This window comes from Larus michahellis, chromosome 6, assembly GCF_964199755.1.
Source record: "Larus michahellis chromosome 6, bLarMic1.1, whole genome shotgun sequence".
Taxonomy (NCBI): domain Eukaryota; kingdom Metazoa; phylum Chordata; class Aves; order Charadriiformes; family Laridae; genus Larus; species Larus michahellis.
Genome location: NC_133901.1, coordinates 10848269 through 10869335, shown reverse-complemented (window position 1 = coordinate 10869335; position 21067 = coordinate 10848269). Strand labels below are relative to the sequence as shown.

Below are 21067 nucleotides of genomic sequence, written 5' to 3'. Positions count from 1 at the left end.
ACAGGAAATAGCTGTGTCACTGGCTTTGGCAGGAAAAGGCTCAAGGTATACCTAGTGCCCTTTGCCAGCCCGTGTTACTGGAGCAGTTCCAGTGCAATTCCCATGCTGGATTACCTCCTGTGACAAGCAGGGGGACTGTGCAGGCCAAACAACCACTGGGTCACCCCAGTTGTTGTCCCTCCACGTGTGAAATTTGCTCTCTGTAGTATGTGGCTTGTATCTCATGGCTCTTGTCTGTCTGCTCATATGTGGATTTTGGGATAAGGATAGGGGGACACCCTGCTTAATTTTATATTTTTAGTAAACTCGGAGTGAGTCCTTGAACAGGAATGGAGGAAAGGGTGCTTCAGAGTGAGCTTCTGAAAAGGCAAGTTGTCTGCAGCAAGGACATATGGGAAACAGATGCAAAAATTTGCATACAAACAAACCTGATACTTAAAAATAATTTTAAATTGTCTCAACTCTTGGAACACACATTTGGCAAGTCTAATGTGGGAGGACACAAGGTTTGGTGGGTGGATGAGGTTTTTGTTCCCAGATAAGACACACGATGAAACACAGACTGAGGGAGTAGATACTTAGCCTGTGGCTGTTATGATACATGGATTGAAGGCAATTTTTGCCAGCTGAGGATCTGCTTCATGGAGCATCTTGACTGAAACAAAGCAACTATGTAGAGAGGAATGCAGTCCATGACTGAGGTCAAGGCAAGACCTATTTCTACGGCCTTTGTTACAGAAAAGTGTTGCATAAACTGAAATGGGCTAAAATGGAGGAAAGAATTCATGGGGTCAGGTCAGAACCAAACAGATTCTGTCTTATCCTTACACCATGCTTGGCCTCAGGTCCGGTCTCACACCACTTGTGAGCAGGATTTCTTCTTCTAGTGGCTGATATACTCAGCAAGCCAGACCTTCAACCGTCCCTGATTTAGGTACGTTGCTTGAGGCCTCAACAACAGGCTATTGGGAAACAGGTTGTGAACACCTCTCATACACCTAGTGTATGTTAACTCCATATTTCTTACTCTTCTGAGTGTTTCTTCTCCCTCATACCATGTTCCACCTTCAGGCGTTATTGGGTTACAGCCCTGAGCTCTGCCCCATTGTGTATCTGTGGGATATTCAAAAAGCCATACATGGAGGCAGCCAACCTAAACGGCACCATGAAGGTACCAGAAAAGGAAGTAAGAGAGTCATTCTCTGTCTCCTCTGATAAAGGTGAACCATCCTCCAAAGAGGTGGGGCCTACAGTCTCAGTTTTATGTGACTGGCTTGGGCTTTCAGTCAGGAATCCCCAGAGACAAATGTGAGACATTTCCAGCATTTGGAAAATGCCCCAGGACTGTGGAAAGGGATGCTGGATTTCCTTGAGGTGATTGGTGCCTGGTCCTAGAAAGGAGGTACTAATTTCCTACCTGATGGCAGGACGCAGAATTGCATTGCCAATAATGAAGTGCACTTTTTCTAGGTTGGACATAGGTCTCTCAGAGATTGAGCTGTCCTCTTGGAAAGCCTCTTCTCCACTTCTTAGCTGGTCTGCCACCTAAAAGAAACCAAGCAGAACCCCAGAGTGCTCTAGAAACCTCGCTTCTCACCAGGCAGCTCTCCCAGAAATGAGAGACATTCCTTCTCTCTTTCTGGCTAAAATTCTTTCTGCTAGTGCAGGAGCAGTTAGGAATAGGCCATATTTGCCCCCTTGCCTCTCAAGCTAACTCATACAATTCAGTGTTACAGCACTGTTACTGGCTAGAACTTTTTTGTACTGTCCTGCACAGCCCTAAGCACATGGGGGTTCTCAGTCTGCTCAGGGCTTTGGGCAAACTCTTCTGTAATACCAACAATTCTCAATAATACATTGTTCCCTGTGTTCAGGGGTCACTCTCCAGCAGGAAGGGAAGGAGTTAACCCACCAGAGAATGAATGACAGCAGTACACGCAGGATAGTTTCACTAGAAGAACAGTGCACCAGGTACCTCCTGCACAGGGCTGCACTGGCTTGGCAGGGGAACAAGTTCCCAGGCTGCTGTCACATAACATCTGTCAGAAGGTGAAGACAAGTTTCCAGGCAAGAAGGCTTAAGAGAAGCAATTTATTTCCATCTCTTACCTTCCCTGTCAACTTGGATGACCGTTTCAGCTTCAGGGAAGAGATCCCCTTCGAAATCTTGTTATCCTTTCTGCTTTCTCTCTGCAACAGACATTACCATTATAGGAAATTAGTTTAACACACAGCAAGGATGTTTCATAAGGATAGAAAGGTGCTCAAATGGAAATGTTTTTGTTTAGTTCCCTCGTGCCAGAAGGAGCTGCAGCATCCTTCCAGGACTGACAGGGGCCCTTTTGCACTTCTGGCATTTTTCAAGTACAGTAGCATGAAAGGGTTCCTTTGCCTTCTCACTCTTGGTAGAACAGCACAGCAACCAAGGAAAGCAAATGAAAATACAAGCATAGCCTCTCACCATATTTGGGCTGTCGTTCCTGAACTGGACCTGGTTTCTCCTGCCAAGCGTGTCATATATCTGTGTCATCACAGAGCCGCTCTTGGAGGTGGCATTCTTGGCAAACATTGCTGGCTCTGGCAGGTCCCCCATGAACCTCAGGATGATAACCCACACGACTAGAGAAGCCTGTAGGGGCAGAAAGCACAGTCAGACACTGCCAAGAGAACCCATGGTCTCATGCCATTTCTGCCTGTTTAGATCAGGGCCCTTTCTTTCTTTACCCAGTCCAAATCGTGGAAGATGGGAATCATCTCCTCCCACCATTTACACCAGGAGTTGACTTTCATGTCAAACAACATAAGAGCAGCATTCACAACGCTCTCATGCCAAAGGAAGAGGGTGCAGCTCTAGTGGGAATGTCAGATTTGCTCTGTGATTGCTGAGCCCTCACCATTCCCCTAACTGGCACCTTGCAGGTGTGCTGTGTCTGGAGTGAGGCAGAAAACCTTGGCTGAACTGCACTCTGCATTTACCCGCCTGGACAGATGAGCAACTCTCCCAGGAGCCCTCATGCTCAGAACTAGAACGCCAAGTAATAGTGAAGTTTTTGCATTATGGCATCCTCCATTCTGCAAGGCTGCTTGGTGTGAACTAAAACTCCCCTCCTCAATCCCCCTATGGTTCAACAGGAAAATTGGAAGCCTGGGCCTCCCCCTTCTGTCCTAACTCACAGACCAGCAACCCTAACAAGAGCAGAGAGATGGGCGAGCTGTGATGCTTCTACTCTCCAGTCCGTTTTTGCCCCCAAAGGCTATCTGGAGAAGTCAAAACAAACCTCAGAGTTCCCTCTTTAGGCAGACTAAAGGTGTCCAGAGATCTTGTGTTGGGCAGGTATCTTTGTGAAGTGCTTGCCTGCAAAGTGCCAAAAAATGCTGATGGGAACCACTACTTTCATACAAGTGCTTAGGACTATCTCCTTGGCTCCGAAGTCTCTGGTTCCCAGGGCTGGGCCAGAGGAGGGTACCCAAGGATGAGGGGAGCTGTAGAAGCCAGCACTGTGGAGGGAGCAGGTTCAACAACAACAAAGAGCAAGATACCAGGACATTGTCCTTGTCATCATGGTAGAGTAGTGGGTGCCGCAGATGTCTCCGGATATGTGTATGTGTAGACGATCCCTGGAAATAAGTAGCTGCAAACTTTGGGAAGGTGTATTCTTCCAAGCCATCTGCCTCCTCTTCTAGCTCCACACTCATGGGAACCATGTCCAGGTCCACCTCGTCCAGCTTGTTAGGCTTTGTTTCCAAGTCCTGTGCAGAACATGGAAAAGAAGCATATTTTCTTTTCCTGTACTCTGATATTCTTATTTTACTTTTTTTTTCTTTTTTTTTTTTTTCCTCTTGGCCATAGGTCCTCCAGAATTTGGCTTTCCAGCTAACCCCAAAGCCATTTTCAGCTGCTACCAATAGGTCATTGGGAATCAGAGCTTGTCCTTCTGAGATGCATCCATTCCATATAACCTTCCCGTCTTGGTCGTCATCAAGAACATTGCTGATGGAAAATCCAGGTGCTGTCTCATTGCCCACATCCTGCACTAACCCAGACCATTCTACTCCACCTACCTCTCCCTACACGATTCTATCCTCCACAGCTGTCAGGGCCAGTATATCTCAAATTTTGCTTTTAAGAACACGGGATAACATAGGTCACGAACTTCCAGCTTGTTTCAGCTGGAAAATTACTGGGAACACTGTCAGCAGAACATGGGGTGGGTGCCAAAATGCAGAAAACAGCATTATGTGGTGAGGGTCTGCTGGGCCGAGGAAACAAATGTGCAGTAGCTTTTGAAGACACATAGTCCCCAAACTGCATGTGACCAAAATCTTTTGGTAGCTTACCTCTGAAAGCAGATCCCAAAGAGACTGTCCAGTGACTAATTTGGGTGAGACTTTCACTGTACAGAAGTTCATTAAACAGAATTGACCACTGATGGAATTCCAACAAAGTCAACAGACTTACACGAGGGATGACCATGACCCATTACCAGTCTGCAGCTCTGTACCTCAAAACCCAGAGGAGCCTGTCCTTCTTGGCCTCCGATCACAGAAGGTAAAAATCCAAAAATTTTGTCCACCATTTCTTGGTCACTGATAACATCATGATTTATTGGTTTATTGTCAAGAGCATTCCTTCTTTGTCTTGCTACTGCCTCCTCTCTCTCCAGAGTAGCCAGGTGTTCCTTTAAACATAGAAGCTGGTTAGGCACGACTGGAATATCATTCTGCTGGAATGAATGGGTGCGAGGATGAAACGCTATTACAAAGGTATTATGACAGTGAGGTCCAGCTCTGCTAGTGTGGTGTTGGGATGTGAAGTCAAATGTTGCTTGTGCTGAGCAGTCACACAGACCTTGCTCTTACAGCTGTCCTTATAGACTGTTGGCCTATTGGTAATGATGTGCAATTTTTTAAGTACTTTATCAACAAGAGATAATATAGGGAAAACACAGACTTCCTAACAGCAGAAACCCACATATTATTTAAAATTTAAAAATGTTTTGTGTCCAGGGGCTGTAATAGCATTGTATGCGTTTGGCTAACCTGCCAGCTCATACTGCAAACAGGAACGTGAATGTGTCTGCCTTGTCCCATTTCTAAAGCATTGTTACAAATAGGTTTACAATGATGTCTGCTTTTTATTAAAATATAGCAGTGCTCAGATCTTTTAGCAAGTCCGCAAGAGTGAGCTGGGCAAGCCATCTTGTTAGGTGGAACAGAGCATTTGGTGTTCCTCTGCCAACATACCTACCTGTTCTAATCTCATAGCTTCTTCCCTCGCTTTCACTGGTCCAAGGACTAGGATGAGACGTTTCTCTTCTTCCAAGCGGATATTCCTGGCTTCCAGCTTGTGCTTGTTCTGTGGACAACAGGACCATTCTGTGACTGTTCCCACAACTACTAAGCCAGCCCCCTTCTGCCATTAATAAAGCTGCTCACACCAGGACTTTATCCCAACAAGGACGCAGTTCTAGATTTGTCATTTTAGGGAACAGGCCACAGGCAGAAATCTGCAGACTGGCTTCATCCTGTTTGTAGAGCATTAATACAGAAAGGAAATCATAGAAAGGCCTCCCATGTGCTCTGGACTGCCAAGGTAGTAAGTACAGGCTTTTCTCTGGCAGCACATTTGGATTCCCTTTTGAATGGATCCCTAATTGACATTATCAGGCCTTGCTGTAGAAATTGACCTTCCCTTGCAGGAGTGACTGGTACACACGCACATCGTATCTTTTCTCCTCCCTTCTGTCAAAAACATTTCAGCTCTGCCAGTGAAGTTTTGATCCATGATAATGAACACAGAAAGCAAACATAAACAAGATCATCTGCTTAAAACTCTGCTTTCATACTTGACAAGAACTCAAAATTAAATATCCCAAAATAAATATCCACATCCAGTGCCATGCTATGGCAACACTTAGCTAGTCATTAAATCTCTATCAGACCTTCATAGACACAACATGTTCACAAGGTATCTGTGAGCATACCTCCTTCTTCATCCTCTGGTAGGTTTGGCGAGCAAACATGCCCCTTGCATATGCCTGTATAACACATGCAGCTTTCTTCTGCTCTGCTATCTTTTGACGCATCAGATAACCACGGCACATGGCTTGAAGCCTGATGATAAGAGCCCGGGTTGCTGCATACTGTTTAGCAAGCTGCCGGCTCCGGTAGAGAGCCTGCAAGCGCCCAAAACCCAGCATAGCCTGTACAAGGTGGAGAAAAAAGAAGTGATTATGGTTCAAAACCATTGAGACTGGGAGTAAGTTGGGATGAGTAGAAGATAACAAAATTCAGTAAGTGGGTAAAGACACTGGAAGGGGCTAAAGTGATAATGCCCTTTATGCTTTATTTTCTGCCACTAAGAGGCTTTTAAAACTACATTAGATAGTTCTTTTGGGGACCTGTTCTAGGGAGTGGCTCCAGGGAGTGACAATGATAGCCTGGGATTACGGCAAGGGAAGGAAGAGGGCAGAAATGAAGCCAAGTGAATGAAAAAAAAGGGATGTCTGGAGAGATGGATATTACAATCCCAAAAGAAGCAGCAGCAGTGGAGGATGGGGCAGAGTGCAGGACAACAGCCTGGTCTTCAGACAGGAATTGCATCACTGATGCAGAATAGAAAACGTTTCTGACTGAAACTGGCAGTTTCTCCTCCTGCCCCTTGCAAATGGGATGTACAGGATATATTAGCAATAGTTCCTGCCACACGAATACACACTATGTGAGTGCCCCCAATATGGTGTAGCTTTCCTCACCCAGAAAACCCACCATATATAGAAGATCATCCCATATTTTTAACAGTGCGAGACTGATATACTGATTTTTCTGGTAATTTTTTACAGAGTCCTAGCTTTACTGTAACAGTTGTAGAAGACACTTTGCTCATAGCATGGTGGTGATGCACAAATGCTAGCCTTGGACTCCTGACTAGAAGAAGTGTGGGATCACTTGTATGTCAGGTTGCTGGAGCCAGGCCTGCCAGAGGTTAGTTGGGTTACTCTTTCACCAGAAAGCAGAAATGTCACAGGTTCAGCAAGCCCAGAGAGGTCCCAGAGCCCTTCTTGGGCTTTACACCCTTCTTTACACCCTGCCATCTTGCTTCTCCTTCCTTCAGTTGTGCGTATCTTCATTCCTAATACTCCACTCAGTCTGGCAGGGCATAGTACATAAACACACATAGAAATATATGTGTATGTGTATATATGTAAAAGTATACATATGTATTTATATACAACTGCATCTTACCATTCTGAAATCCTTCCGGCAGCAGTAGCCTCGCCAGGCTGACTGAATGGCCACAGCAGACTTCCTCTGTTTCAGAAACTGCTTCCTAAGCAGACAGGTGAGGGGACAAAGAGTAGGTTATTTCTGCTGCTTCTTATGATAATAGTAAAGAATAAGGTAGCGGTTTTTTTCCTTTTATGGGATGTCTGCAGTCTGATCTTAGCCTTATCTGCTGTCTAGCAACACCAGAGCCAGGAAAGCTATTGTTAAACTAGCTAGCTCAATTAGTAGTAGACATCTTGCCAGAGCAAGTTTGAAGCTCAGTGAGGGCTGTTCTTCCTGCTTCTGAGTAGCCCAAGGAAATTATTATGTTGCAGCGGAAAGACTAGCCTGGTCAGATACTTTTGCACCACATGCTTCAAAAGTATCCCCACTTGAAGCATTTTCTTTGCTTACGTGTTCTCCACGCTGATGGAAAGGCCAGAATAGGCTGTTTTGCCTGACCTTTTCTGTCAATAAAGGCCTTAGGAGATTTCACCTAGGCTCAGCTCATTCTGCAAGTGAAGCAGCACTGAATCAATTGAGCTCACAAAGTGTTTTTCTGTTTTCCCATTTGCTAGCAGAAAGGATGAGATAGGAGTGTTACTAATCCACCTTGATGCATCCGAGCTGACTTTGCCCTTAATGCTGCAAAAATACTCATAGCAACTGCGGACCAAATACATTTCTGTGGTAGGAGAGCTCTCTAGAACTGAAAGAGCCCTTGCACCAAGCCTGGATAAGTTAACTCCTCCATCTGAGGACCACCTGCTCCCCAGTCTCCTAACTGCCAGGACTAGGAGCCCATCTAAGCAGGATGAACTTCCCACGGTAAAAGCTGTCACACTGTGGCTGTCAGAAGTGGCACATAGCTCTGACGTTTTAAAAATAAAAGTGAGGTAAAGCTTTTAGGGAGAGGTGAAATTCTGTTAGGTAGCAGACAGAGTCTGAAAAAAAGGGAGAAGTTTTTTGGCATTCGTGTCATGTTTTATAGTTCTTGCATCTCTACTGTCAGGAGTGTTTCTAAACCAAACCAGCATTCAGTCCTGTATCGTGGTTCTGGTTGGGGGATACAAGATCAATAAGTACAAATCATGATGGAAAGCATTTAATGAAGACAAACATTTACTTGACATGACTAAATTTCACTTCTGAAGATATTTCAAACTAAACCAGGCAAAATGCAAGAACTGTGCATCTCTGGCAAAGAGAAGGACTAGTTAGTTTCTATCGGATTCTCTTCTATGTCGTATCAGAGAAGCATCCTAAATAAGAGAGTCCTTGTAGCTCGGAGGAGGGCACAGATTCCATGGGGATTTCCTGCTTTCCAGATATCTACTGTTTACTAGAAATATTAAGTCCAGCCCTTCATCTTCATACAGGCTACATGTACCACCGTCCTGCATTTTGAAAAGCATCATGAAAATAAAGAAACTGAGCCAGAACAAATCTTTGTGCAAAATCTGCATAGCTGCACTGTGCACTGTTACGTGACAAGTGCTGAAATTAGGCATAGTGGAAGGTATGGACCGATCCATTTCGTTCTCAAAAATGCTTCACAGAGCGTGTTAAACTGCATCACAAAGATTACTGCTTCAAACCAAAGGAAATTCCGTTTTGTATGACCACTGACCTGTCCTTCCATCCTCTCATCACCTTCTGGATAAGAAGAACCTTATCTGTGAGTATAGTTTGGCGTTGCAGCTCCAATACTGTATCATGATGGTCCTGTTAAAATAAAGTGTGGATATGCCAGCTGAGCAGACACCCCCGCAGGCTCTGAAAACTGGATGCATGGTCTGTCAGAGGCCCAAAATCAGCATGATGTAGTGGGATTAAAATGCATTCGTGGAACTGCAGTCGGAAGAGCGTGCACCATGTGACCACACCGTGCCTGGCTGTAGCCATAAGCAAGCAGAGAATCTGCCTGCAGTAAGACTGTTTTAACCTGGGGGAATGCGACAGGCAAGGAGGTTCCTGCAACAGTGTGCTTGTATCCAGGGTTTTTTTGTGGTCAAGGCTTGAGCAGAGACGAATACATTGCACAGCGTTGTTTTAGCTGCAATACTGGAGCACAGGAAGGGGATCAGCCCCTCCTACACCAAACTGTGTCCATTAAATTACTTGGCCTTCAGGAACCAAAGATCCAGCCTCAGAATCAAGAGAAAGTTTATAAGAGAACCCAGTTCTTCTGGGTTATCACTCTTGCAGAAGCAGGTCAAGCTATACTGTGAAGCACCCAGTTTTTTAGGAGAAGAGACAATAAACTGTACTTTTTACTTACTTTAAGGAAAATCTTGGTCTTTCCAACTTGCCAGCTGTCATCCTTGCCCAGCACTGCTTCGCTGATGCTGATACAGCTCTGTCGAGCATCGTTCTTCAGCTGATGTGCAAAAGCAGCATCATGTTAGGGCTTGGTGGTGAAACACAGCAGCTGTACTATGTGAGGTTCTATTGCCCTGCATTTCAAAGGGCAAAGAACAGAGGCAGAGGAGGTCTTACAGACCTCTGGGCTGACAGTATAGCCAATAACAGTGGTTCAGCTCAAATGGCTGAGAAAAGGAGGAACATGACTGCGTGGCCAAACATTCCCGAGTTCAAGTGCAAGGAGGATGTTAGAGATGTCAGGAGTGTGTGACTACAGAAAAGAAACATCTGTGGGCAACGGGGATGCCACCCTGCCTGGGATGTCTGTGTGGAGCAGCTTAAGGATAGCTGGACCTAAAAGCACCTCTACCATTTCAGCCAAGGTCCAAGTGAGTACATATGTATTAGTTCCAGTTACTCTGACAGCTCTCTCGACTGTGCCAGCAGTAATCCAAGAACTTTCTACTGTGGGAAAGGTTGAAGCCTCATAAGAAGAAGTTACATTAGCCTTAAACTGAGTTTGTGCTAACACACCTGTTCTCGAAGAGACCATGGCAGGAGAACCCTGTATCTCTTAAAGAACTCCTCAAATCTGTAGCGAATTGGGTAGCCGGCTTTCCTGATCTGAATGGTCTCCATCATCCCTGAATACCGCAGCTGTTTGATACACAGCTCCCTGTCGAACAACTGAAAGGGAAAGCAGACAAGGAGGAGCCTTAGCACTGAAAGAAGCTACACATGCAGCATTCCTCAGAACATATCTGTTAACTTCCAACCTCAGAATGCCTGCAAAATGGCCGAGTATGCTTTTTTTAATTGCAGTTCTTATTTTGTTAGTGCCCTAAATTAATTCATTACAGGCATAAACAAGGCATAATCAAGTCACCCCAAAAGCCCTTCAAATTTGTGCTTATCGGCAGTGGAAACAGTCCGTTAACTTCAGTCTGGCTGTAGCAACCATTTTCAATTCTAGAACTGCAATTTCATATCATTTTGCAGGTGTGAATAACTGCAGTAGCAACCTAGGCCCTTTGGGCATGGCCATGCAAAATATAGCATGAGCGCAGATTAAAAATAGGCTCACTAAGCCACATGCAGTACTTTAAAAATTATTAAATCACTTGACGAACACCATACAAGGTCTCCATGTAGGACTGGGTCGTAATCTCCTGAGTGTCTTAATGCCAAACTCGCTCCTTTTCTCCTGTAGTGTCAAATTAAGCTACATCACCCCTCTCAAACACCAACAGCTCTCCTATTCTCTCTCAGGCTATTGCATAGTATGATCATTGTTGGATCCTAATGTTTTTTGCCTGTCCCCTTGTTGAAGGGCCAGAAACTCTCCAGTTTTTTCTTTATCGTTACAGGAAAGGCTTTTACAGCTCCTTTCGGGAATACACCTATGTGCTTTTTTGACATCTATTACTCTGTGATGCTTTTAGAAATGTTTTTGTAAATTAACAATGCTATATCCTACCGCCCTTTTTATTCTAGTAATAGCATGTACTCCAGCTCTTCTTGGCTGAAGTACAGATATAAAACGCTGCACAGCAACTGACAGCTTTTTCTCATTAGAAAGTTTACTGAAGACAAGACCTCATATTGTTAAAGCATTACCAGTGGTTTCTTGTAGTCATTTGGTTTGATGCAGCGGATGAAGTATGGCTGGCACTGCTCAAGGATTTTCATGAGTTTTTCCAGGGACTGCTTGAACTGTCCTCCCAGAGTAGAGAGCCGTTTGGTGGTATCCAAGCCCTGGGAAGAGTAAGCACATGCTGACTGATACATCATTCACCGTCAGAGGGACAATTAATAAATCTTTGTATTTTTGTACCATGTAAAAGTATCACACAACTGCCAGAAAAAGTTATTTACCTACGTGGGAGCGAGGTCTGCCATCTGTATTTTATTTGGGGTTATTCTTGTGAAGAAACTCCACTAAGCTCTTTCACCTACTTGGGCACTAAGTTCTAGCAGTGGGGGTTGCTGTGGTAGAACAAATTCCACCCCCAGGAGCCCGCACAGGCCTGTCTCTTCTCAGCAAGGCTGTGTTTAGTGTAGGGCCTGGGTGCCAAGCTATTATTCACGGGTGTGTGCCTGAAAGCTTGGTGAGAAACAGCTACTCCCAAAGCAATAATAACCTCCAGGCTAGACATTTTGCTGCCATCTCATAGCTAACTAGGAATTCTAAAGATCGCAGACAGCTCACTCCTTAGTGATTAGGATGGCTTGCTCGTTAATACTAGAGTAAGCAGTGAAAAGGCACACTTTTCCTGGGGGATAAGGTAAGATCTACTCTATTTATGGCTGCATCTAAAATGCTTTATGTCTCACTGCTCCTGGGTTGAAAATTTGCTCCTGGTTGCAATAGTGTAACACCAGAGGGATGGGACTTGGCTGCAGTTAGCTCCTGACTTCCACAGCTTCTCTGTTCCACCTATCTCTTTTTTCACACAGATCATCACAATAGGCTGAAGCTTCTACCTCCTAGTATGTTTTAAGGGCACATTAAATTAGGGTGACAACAGTGCAGATTCCAAGCAACAAAAGGACTCCACTGGCCTTTTACATACAGGCATGGAGCTAATCATTGCAGCGCAATACAGCTCGTTTGTTTGTCTGGGGGCGGTCTGGTGGGTTGTGGGGTTTCTATATTTTTTTTCCCCAAGTAAATAATTTAAAGTCCAGTGGCTCCCCTCGCTTTCATGGTCTTCACAGTATCTCGTTCTGCTGGTTCTTATGTTTAAAGTGCCCTTTCTAGCACTGAAGTCGCCACCTTCTGCTTTAGCTGCAGGGCAAGGCTGCCCTCTGGCGACCAAACACTCATGCCTTTGGAAAACAGTTCCTGGGAATAGCAGCGCTGATGCATTTTAGGGCTAGCAAGCATCTGAAACAGGTATGATAACAGCATGTACGTGTTTAAGCTGTATAAGAGTTAAGAGCAATTTGCACCCCCAGGTTTTAGAGGCCTTTCTGCTCTACCAGTAAATCAGTGGGGTGGCCACACAAGTCTAAAGCTCATCCCCTCATGGTCTTACTCGTGTAACATTGCTAAAGCTGAATTTGTTGTTGAGATGGTGGTGACTTTTCTCCCCTGGCAAGTTAGGAGAGCAACTCTGAGACCTCAGGACAGAAAGTTTCTTCTGGCACTTCATTCACTCTTCTTTTCTGTAGCCTGCTTTTTAGGCTTCCCAACAGTGGCCCAACCTATTTGAAATTAATAGGGGTATTTCCGCTAACTTCTGCGCATTTTGAAATGGGCAGTAGCCCACTTTTACTGTCTCCTTTCTTGACATGCTGCTGTGCTTTCTAAAGGTAAGGAAAGGGTTTTTTTCAATAACACAACCTTATTTATAGAGACAAAAACCACTAGAGCATTAAAGCAATGTAGATAGACCTGATATTTCAACTGAAGGTATTCATAACATTTAAGAGATGCTAAGCCAGTTCTCTGTTGCTGCTTGTACCCCTTCTGACATTCTTCTCCCCCAGGATGTTTACCTGTCCATGGCCAGATGTTCTGGACAGCAGAAAGCCACATTGGGATAAAGACTGAGGAAGAAAGAACAGGATCAGAAAACACTGCCAGGAGAACAGACAGATAACAGGTAAGATAGCAAGCTGACTGTTTGTTCTGTACCTTGACAGGAAAACTCAAAGATCTAAACATTAAAAGCAAAAGTACCTTCACACGATGATGACACTGCATAGTTAAATGCTCAGAAATCAAGGTATGTGAAGTTGCAGCAGGGCAGAGAACTTGAACTTTGCCCCACGCTGTTTCCAGTCCACTGTGCTTTACAATCTCATTTTCACTAGTCACAAAGCAAGGCTCCCTACACCACTACGCACAGATGATTCTGTGATAATTAGCCATCATGGACTTTGTCACAAAGCTTCTGGGCCAGGAGGGAGAGCTAAAGTTGCGACAGTATGCAGGGCAGTGAGACTGTGTCTACAGGTGTCACTGGGAGCAGGAGACTGTATTTTCGCAACCGCACAGCTATTTGCTCCTCTGTGCTAGCCTGTCAGCCTCTGCAAGAAGGAAAAGGTCAGGACTCTGCTGCCGGTTGCCCAGTCAGACGCCTTGGTGTTAAGGTCCCAGCAGACTGGCTATGTGTGCAGTATGACAGCAGTTTGGCTGATGGCTTTGGACAGGTACCAGCTTTGCAGAGCGGGGCTCTGGCTGGTGCCTTGTCCCATTCCAATGAACCTTTTGAACTACAGTTTCCTCCTACTAATTTACACCCGTCCATGTGGATGCAATACGGATGCCCAGGCAGACACAAAGGAAACCCATCCAGTTGCTGACAACATGTAGGGAGGTAGCATGACATGTGCCGGCATGGCTGCACAGATGGCTGGGAGACAGGACTGACATTACGCTTGTTTACAGCATGATCACCAGGCCCTGGCTTTTCCTGCAGACTCCTTTGCAGAAATGAGTTGAACGAAAGGGACAGGGGTTTGCAGAGACAGTGCAAAAGACAGTGGAGGTCAAGAACAGCCAGAGCCTTACGGAAGGGAGGAGAAATGAGTTGTTTCTGCAACCTGGTGCCAGTAGGCCAACCTTGTAGGCATGGTCAGCTCCAAGATGCCGGATGGTTCCACGTCCCAGACTAGGTGTGGTTGTTTCTACCTGGAAAATCTCTCTCAGGAATTTGTTTTTGGAAGAATGAACCACTTGCATTACATTAGCGCTCAGCGTGTCCCGATTTTTCTCCAGGAAATCTATATGAGGGAAACAAAATCAGCTTGTCATCTCCACAGCCTGCTGGCTCTAGTGCCATTCTGTCTAGCTAAAATCCACTTCGTTTACAGTAACTTGCAAATTAGTTTAAAGTAATCCTCCTGACCTCCTGATCTGACTTCAGATCAATGCTACCCTGGAGTGCCAGACATCTAAGGCAGGTCATGCCCTTTTCTCTGCTCTTCATATCCATCTGAGGTAGGCTCACCTTTTGATTCATAAAAGACAACCCCAGCAAAGTGGTTGATGCCAAACTTGGTGTCATGAACACTCTTAGGTGGGATGTAGACTTTACTTTTGCCATGGAGGGAATTGATTTTGACGAGCATGGTGGCTTCTGTGCCCTAGAAACAAATACAGGCAAAAAAGGACAGGTAAGCAGATTCCCCCCAGCACTGGCCTATTCTCAGTGAACAAAAAAAAGTGGTGCTCAGAGGTAAAAAAATCTTGAATTCTGCTCCTTATTTGTGTAATAGATCTGGAGGAAAGTAGTGCCAAAAGCGTCTTGCCTTTTACACACACCCTTCTCTCAAGCATCAGAACAGAACACACCACCAGAGGGTAAGGCCTGGTATTTTAGGGCTGTACACAAGCTCTCATAACATTACTAACATCACCAGGTGTGCTGAGAATTTCCCAAATCTTTGGACTTCTCAAGCAGAGCCCCTCACCAACCTTCCCTTGCCATCCTACCCAGCCATGCTCTGAAGGGTGCGTGTTCCTTCTCTCGGGCAGGCACAGTTCTTTCACTCCCCAGCTGGTGAAAGACTCAGAGATCTCTGGAAGAAGGCTGCCCTGAGCAGATACCAGTCCACATGCCCAGATCATGACTTCCACAGGCAGGCAGGCAGCTGGGTGCTTCTCTTCATCACAGTCTCATTCCCTTGTGGTGCATGTGAGGCTAGCTCTGCTCGCTGGCCTGTGCTAGGGGTAGTGAGTGCTGCGTTATCTGAGAAATCATGAGCTCCAGGAATCACAGAGGAGATGCTTTCTTGTCCTAAATGTAGGACATACAGTGGGGACCTCCCTCTTCTTAGGGAAGAAAGGGGAAAGTGGTCTGTCTGTACATGATCCTCTCAAATGGTTACCTGGGGACTACAAATGAGCTGTGGCAGGGGCTCGCTTTTCTGGACAAGCCCACATTGCCATCCGATTCCTGTACCAGCACTCCTGCTTAGCCTCACCGTGCTCTGGAGACTCTGAAAATGCTCTGCAGGGATGTCTGAGATCAGATGCTACTTTCATCTCTGCTCTTCTGTTTGAGATGTCTGGCCTTTGCAGAATAATAATTCCTCATGACAGTGACATTGCTCAACTAGGTCTGTGATCCAGGAGAAGAAAGAGCAAGCTGCAGCCCAGACCAACAGCAGAACAATACTCAAACAATAGGTGAATTCAAAGATTTCCTAAGAAGCCCTTGTAAGATGATCTAGACTCCTTCCTTCTCTGCCTGGAACAGCTGTAAGAGTTTCAACTGCGAGGTACCAGGAAGAGCACACTCCAGCAGTGAGTGAAGCTGTTCCACAGTGAGCTAATTTAAAAGGAACATCTGTGGCGAGAAGACATTGCCTCTCATAATGTGTCTGAAAGTCAGCTTTGCACTTTTCTGTGTGTAAAGCCAAGTGTTACCTGTGAGCTGTGTGCAAAGCCGGGCATTACAGGTGAAACCAGAAATTTACCTTTGGGAACTTGCTCTCTTCATCAATGAGGGAGATGATATTCATAGGCTTGAGAGCGATGACTTCCAGAGCCTGGCGGTTATCAGTGAAGTCAATGTTATTCCAGGCAATGTGCTCTGCAATGTATTCCTCCTGCTCCATCTTGAAGACATGGTGCACGAAGAACTGCTGAAGGTGCTCATTGGCAATGTTAATGCAGAGCTGCTCAAAGCTAGGGGGAAACAAGATGGGAACCCATGGTCATCCTTGGCCAGTGCTGCACTGCTCTAACGGATTTGTTTATTGTCTGTATTAAATACACATCCAGATATACTACTGCTATATGCCACAGCGTTAATGATCACCACAACTGCACATTGCCAATCTTAGCAATATAAGGGATTAATCTTCTGCTATGATAAAGATAAGCAGAAATGAGCCAACTGGCGATTGAGTGTCACAGAGTAGGCAAGGAAAGATGTTGTATGTCTTTCAAGAAACTCTAAACATATAACTGTGAAAATAGCTTGACTGTATGAGTGTGTGACGTGTTTTTACTTGCACTAGCACTAGCATTTCTGTTAGTTACTCCTTAATGCTGCACCTGAATTTCACTACCTGATAATTGCTGTGGCACACTGTGTGTGCCTGTGGAGTGCTCACCACAGTGAGGCCCTGTGTGGATTGCAGCCTTTGGGAATAGCATAAGATAATAGGAGAGAACACAAAAGATAGAATATGGGCTGAACAGATCTTAGACCAAGTTCCAGAAGTCAGTGAGGAATATTATCTTGTTGAAAGCAAGCAAGAATCATCAGCTGAAATGGATTGGAAAAGACTGCAGAATATGTGGTGATGGTTTGTCGAGTACTGATGATATGGTGCCATACAACTGAGAGAATTGCTGCCCCCGTAGAGAAGGGCAAATAGAAATGGTGCTTTGGGACTGAAACCACCAGTAGGAGAGGTAGCAGTGGGACAATGGCATACTGACCAGGTAATGTGCTGACCTGTCCTTAAGAGTAGAGAAATGAAGTGGCCCCAAAAAAGGGATGGGAAAACACTGAGCAAGATGGAAGCAAAATGCATCCCAAGAGATGTTGTAAAAATGCTGTGGAACAAGAAAGTTTGGTACAGAGACATGAGACATACTACATCCTTACATAGTAGCTGCCTGCTCATACCAGCTTCATAGCCATCTCCTCTGAGAAAATTCCTGAGGTTTTGGAATAGACATGTGCAATGGCTGCACCAAAACGAGGGTTGCAGGACGAGGCAGAAACCAAAGAAAAATGGAATCTGCGCATGGTCATCATTGGGAAGATTCAGTGATGGAAATTTCACTGCTTTTCGGAGAACCGGGATGATAACGAAAGAGCACGTGTCTGTCTGTTTTTTCATTCTTTGCCTTTACATCATCTGCCTTTCAGCTTCCCAGTGGAAATTAATCTAAAGTCTCCTACCTGTTGTTGCTGAAGTTTTCAAACCCAAAAATGTCCAACAGCCCAATGGACTGACGTCTGTCTTTAGGCTTCTGAGAAGTTGGGTTGAAAATGGCTGAATTGATCTTGTTCACTATCCACAGGAAAATCCGTCCATATATACCCTGAGAAAAAAATTAAAGAGGAATTAGACCCCACCATTATAGTCTTTGGCCATAGCTTACTTCTTGCTATCATGCTGCTGCAATGCTGTCAAACTATGCCTGAAAACCATGAGGGACAGGAGCAATCTGGGTGAACGTTTGCCACATAAGGCTCCTCAATCAGTAAGACAGACAGCTTTGAAAGTGTGCACGATCTTTAAGCAGAGAAGACGTAAGCACCGGTACCTTCACAAAGGCATCCCTCCCGTCTGCAGCTTGAACTACGTTCAGAGGCCTGGACACGCTTTCTCCTCGGACAATGATGGAGAGGTTTGTGAGGCTGCTCTGGAGTTCACTGGAGTCCACCTGGAGGAACGGAACAGTCATAGCAACCTGGTCATCCCAGGTGGATAAAGGAGATCCGGCAAAGTCTGTCTCAGAAAAAAGGCTGTGACAAACTGCCTGTCCAGCAGCATTCAAGGGAGGCCTGCTGTCCCAGTTAAAGATCTCCTAGCTCAGAGAGACATCTGCACCAGCACCACCTGAGCGTCAGCAGGAAGAAGGGGACATGCCCATCACGCGTGCATCCATACATAAACACTCCACAGAGACAAGCTTTGTCGGTGTGCTCAGGGAGCACGGAGAGAACTAGCAGAAGATGAGAGCCCATTACCTCAAGCAATTTGGTTGCGATTGAAAAGTGTGGTGAGTCCATCACATCAGAGCAGTCCAAGTTGTCGTACACAGCCGCTACAATGAGGAAACAGTCATTCTCAGGGTTAATATTTTCTGCTACAGTGCGAGACTGTGCTGTTATTTCATATTTCTGTAACCCTGTGGCTCCGGGGATGTGGCAAGGTAGTAAGTCCTCTTTTGAAACCCCCGGGTTTGGTGATTTTACTAAGGAGAGTCCTGATTTCACCCAGGGATCCTGGGATGTACGGTGCCCTCCCAACTCCAGAACACCACACTGAAAATAGCAGCAAAACTGACAAGGTTATTAATTTTAACTAGTAGCTACTGGGGATCTGGGAAAGTGGTATTTGACTTCAGAAAATGTGTTTCTGAAAATATTTTTTTCTGTGTATCTGGCTTGTGGGAAATTTAGACAATGAAAGGGAATGAGGGAAATCCCTCATTTTAGCAGCCAGCGTTCCTCCAAAGGAGCCAGCTGGCGTCACTGCATTGTGCCCTCTGTATCACAACGGGAGAAGCAGTCCTCTTCTAAAATGTGAGATCTTCTGGTGTCCTGCTGGTGAGTGTCTCAGACTGTGCCTGTGCCGTACCACAAGTGTGCTTATGCAGGTGAGTGTTCACCAAACCCAGACAGAAAAATGAGTGCTGTCATCTCCACAGCAAGCATCACTCAGCTGCTCCTGTGTCCTCTGGCGTGCACAGCACAACAATCAGCAACTGTAACATGGCATTATGTTACCTCTTGTTTCAGTTTGTGTAATAAGGTCTTATTTATAACCATGGAAACCTGACGGCGTGACAAAATAATAATAAGATGGTGTTTTTTAAACCACTAGGCAGTGGAGCCATGAATCAGAATTTCAGGGTGCTTATCTGCCTGCCCTTCCAACCCTGTCCACCCAGAGAGGCACCACCTGGTCTGTATGGATGGAAGCAGCAGCACCTTTAGGCCTTTACCGTGGAGTCTGAGGAAAGGTCAAGCACAGACAGCGCTGAGTTTACCTTCAAACTCTACATTCCCCAGGTGCAGGATCACAGCCAGCAGCTTGCTGATGTCCCAGTGCTCAGAATCTGAGAACATGAGGATCTTCATCGCCGAGCGGATGTGGGCATAATCCTTCGTGTCGTTCCGGCCATCACAGGACATGCAGTTACCCTGCAAGACACCACACCCACAGGTAAGGAAAATCCTCCTGGTACCCATACAAGGAAGAAAGGACTTGCAGGCTGAAAAATCCTGTACACAGTTTAGACGCCCTGTAAGGACAGGAAACTTTCACAAGGCTACCTACACTTACAAGGCCATGCCTGTTACCTTGATCTCCTCCCTTTGCCTTGTCAATGGACAATTAAAAGCCCTAATCCCAAATCAAAGCAAGGAGGATTGGCTCAGTATTAGAAGGCAAATCTCAAAATAAGAATATCAGGTTCTAGTGGAAGACAAATGGAAGCATCCAAGGCAGCATCAGAAGAACCTTCAGCAAAGCCTGCACAGCAGATCCTAGGATGCTGCTCCTGATAGAAACTATTTTCCGCCCTAATGGAGATGGGAAAATGCCTTTTTTGTCCTTGCTATTACCAACATTATAGTGGGATGATTACAAAAGTGACGTATTTCTAGACACTTCAGTCTACAGCATGTAAACATGCCAGCTTGTGCCAACAGCTGACCTGAACAAACCACGGATATGTTCTCCTTTAATCTAATCCTCCTAGCTCTGTATTATATGCCCTACTGCTGACCCAAGGAACTTCAGACCTTTTTATGGAATGGACAATGCGTGAATTGCACTCATCAGCTCTTGCTGCAAGATCACTGCTATTTTTAAAATATTACATTTGAAAAAATCTCCAGCAACTTTAACGATGCTGCTTTTGAGACTCCAGAAACAGCTTTATAGGCTTGATTTAATTTCCTCGGAAACTAGATGCCCAGCTTTAGCTGGCATTAGCTTCAGCGGAGGCAGGACTTAGCTCCATTTTTCCACAGCTGTAGAACAGCCCAAATCAAACTGGCTGACATATTTAACATGAGGAATCTGCACAGGGTAACGAACAGGATTTTCACAATGCCTTTCATGCCCTAAACCAACCAATTAGCTATTTTCAAAAATCTCACCTATGAACATCCCACTCCTGCCACTACGGCAACCTAGACCCAGACGTGGACATTAACATTAGCTGTTGGAGGTTAGGTCGAATGCCAGCTTCCCACATTAATGTGTATAATATTTATCAGATATACGGACTAGGATTCTTGGCACTGTTTCTGCCTATTTGTTTCCCCCTATAGTATATATACCTGATTAGTATTCTCCCTGGCGTGAGATCTGAAACCTGAGTACATGTGAAAGTGGGGGCTATTTCCCACCTGCTTTAAGGTGTCCCTTATGTTTCTTAAGTCTGACTTTGATAGGAAGATTGGAACTGCCGCAAGCTGCCTGCCACCGGTGGACATTACAATAAATCTCTGAAACTGAGGCTCACAGCACTTTTGGTGTTACTGCTTCTGGTACTCTAAGAAAAGGACTGTTCGGATCTGGTAACTCCCCATCTGTGGCTCCTATTGATTGTAATTGCTTGCTAGGAGAAGAAAATGGCAGAGGGATAATGGAGAAGAAAGCAGACTGTTACCATAGTGAGATAAGTGTACTCTGAAGCAGTGCCCAGATTCAGCATCCTTTTCTGCTCCGTATTCATCCCCATTAGCATGCAGTAGAAGATGTGATAGTTCCTCTCCTCTGGAGCC

The 21067-nt window shown here is 45.3% G+C and overlaps 1 protein-coding gene across 1 annotated transcript in view; it reads right to left on the bottom strand.

Annotated features, from left to right (window-relative positions):
• Positions 1-21067, bottom strand: part of MYO7B (myosin VIIB) — a 52244-nt gene that overhangs the window by 21229 nt on the left and 9948 nt on the right. The window contains exons 8-27 of the mRNA XM_074592380.1: positions 20953-21066; positions 19321-19474; positions 18296-18372; positions 17869-17988; positions 17501-17643; positions 16059-16269; positions 14588-14723; positions 14269-14360; positions 11247-11408; positions 10164-10316; positions 9547-9645; positions 8892-8990; positions 7245-7325; positions 5984-6202; positions 5248-5355; positions 4502-4678; positions 3540-3749; positions 2461-2628; positions 2109-2189; positions 1418-1545 (exon numbers count right to left, since the gene is read on the bottom strand). Coding sequence (XP_074448481.1) covers positions 1418-1545; positions 2109-2189; positions 2461-2628; positions 3540-3749; positions 4502-4678; positions 5248-5355; positions 5984-6202; positions 7245-7325; positions 8892-8990; positions 9547-9645; positions 10164-10316; positions 11247-11408; positions 14269-14360; positions 14588-14723; positions 16059-16269; positions 17501-17643; positions 17869-17988; positions 18296-18372; positions 19321-19474; positions 20953-21066 — 2732 coding nt within the window. The remainder of the gene's footprint in view (positions 1-1417; positions 1546-2108; positions 2190-2460; positions 2629-3539; positions 3750-4501; positions 4679-5247; positions 5356-5983; positions 6203-7244; positions 7326-8891; positions 8991-9546; positions 9646-10163; positions 10317-11246; positions 11409-14268; positions 14361-14587; positions 14724-16058; positions 16270-17500; positions 17644-17868; positions 17989-18295; positions 18373-19320; positions 19475-20952; position 21067) is intronic.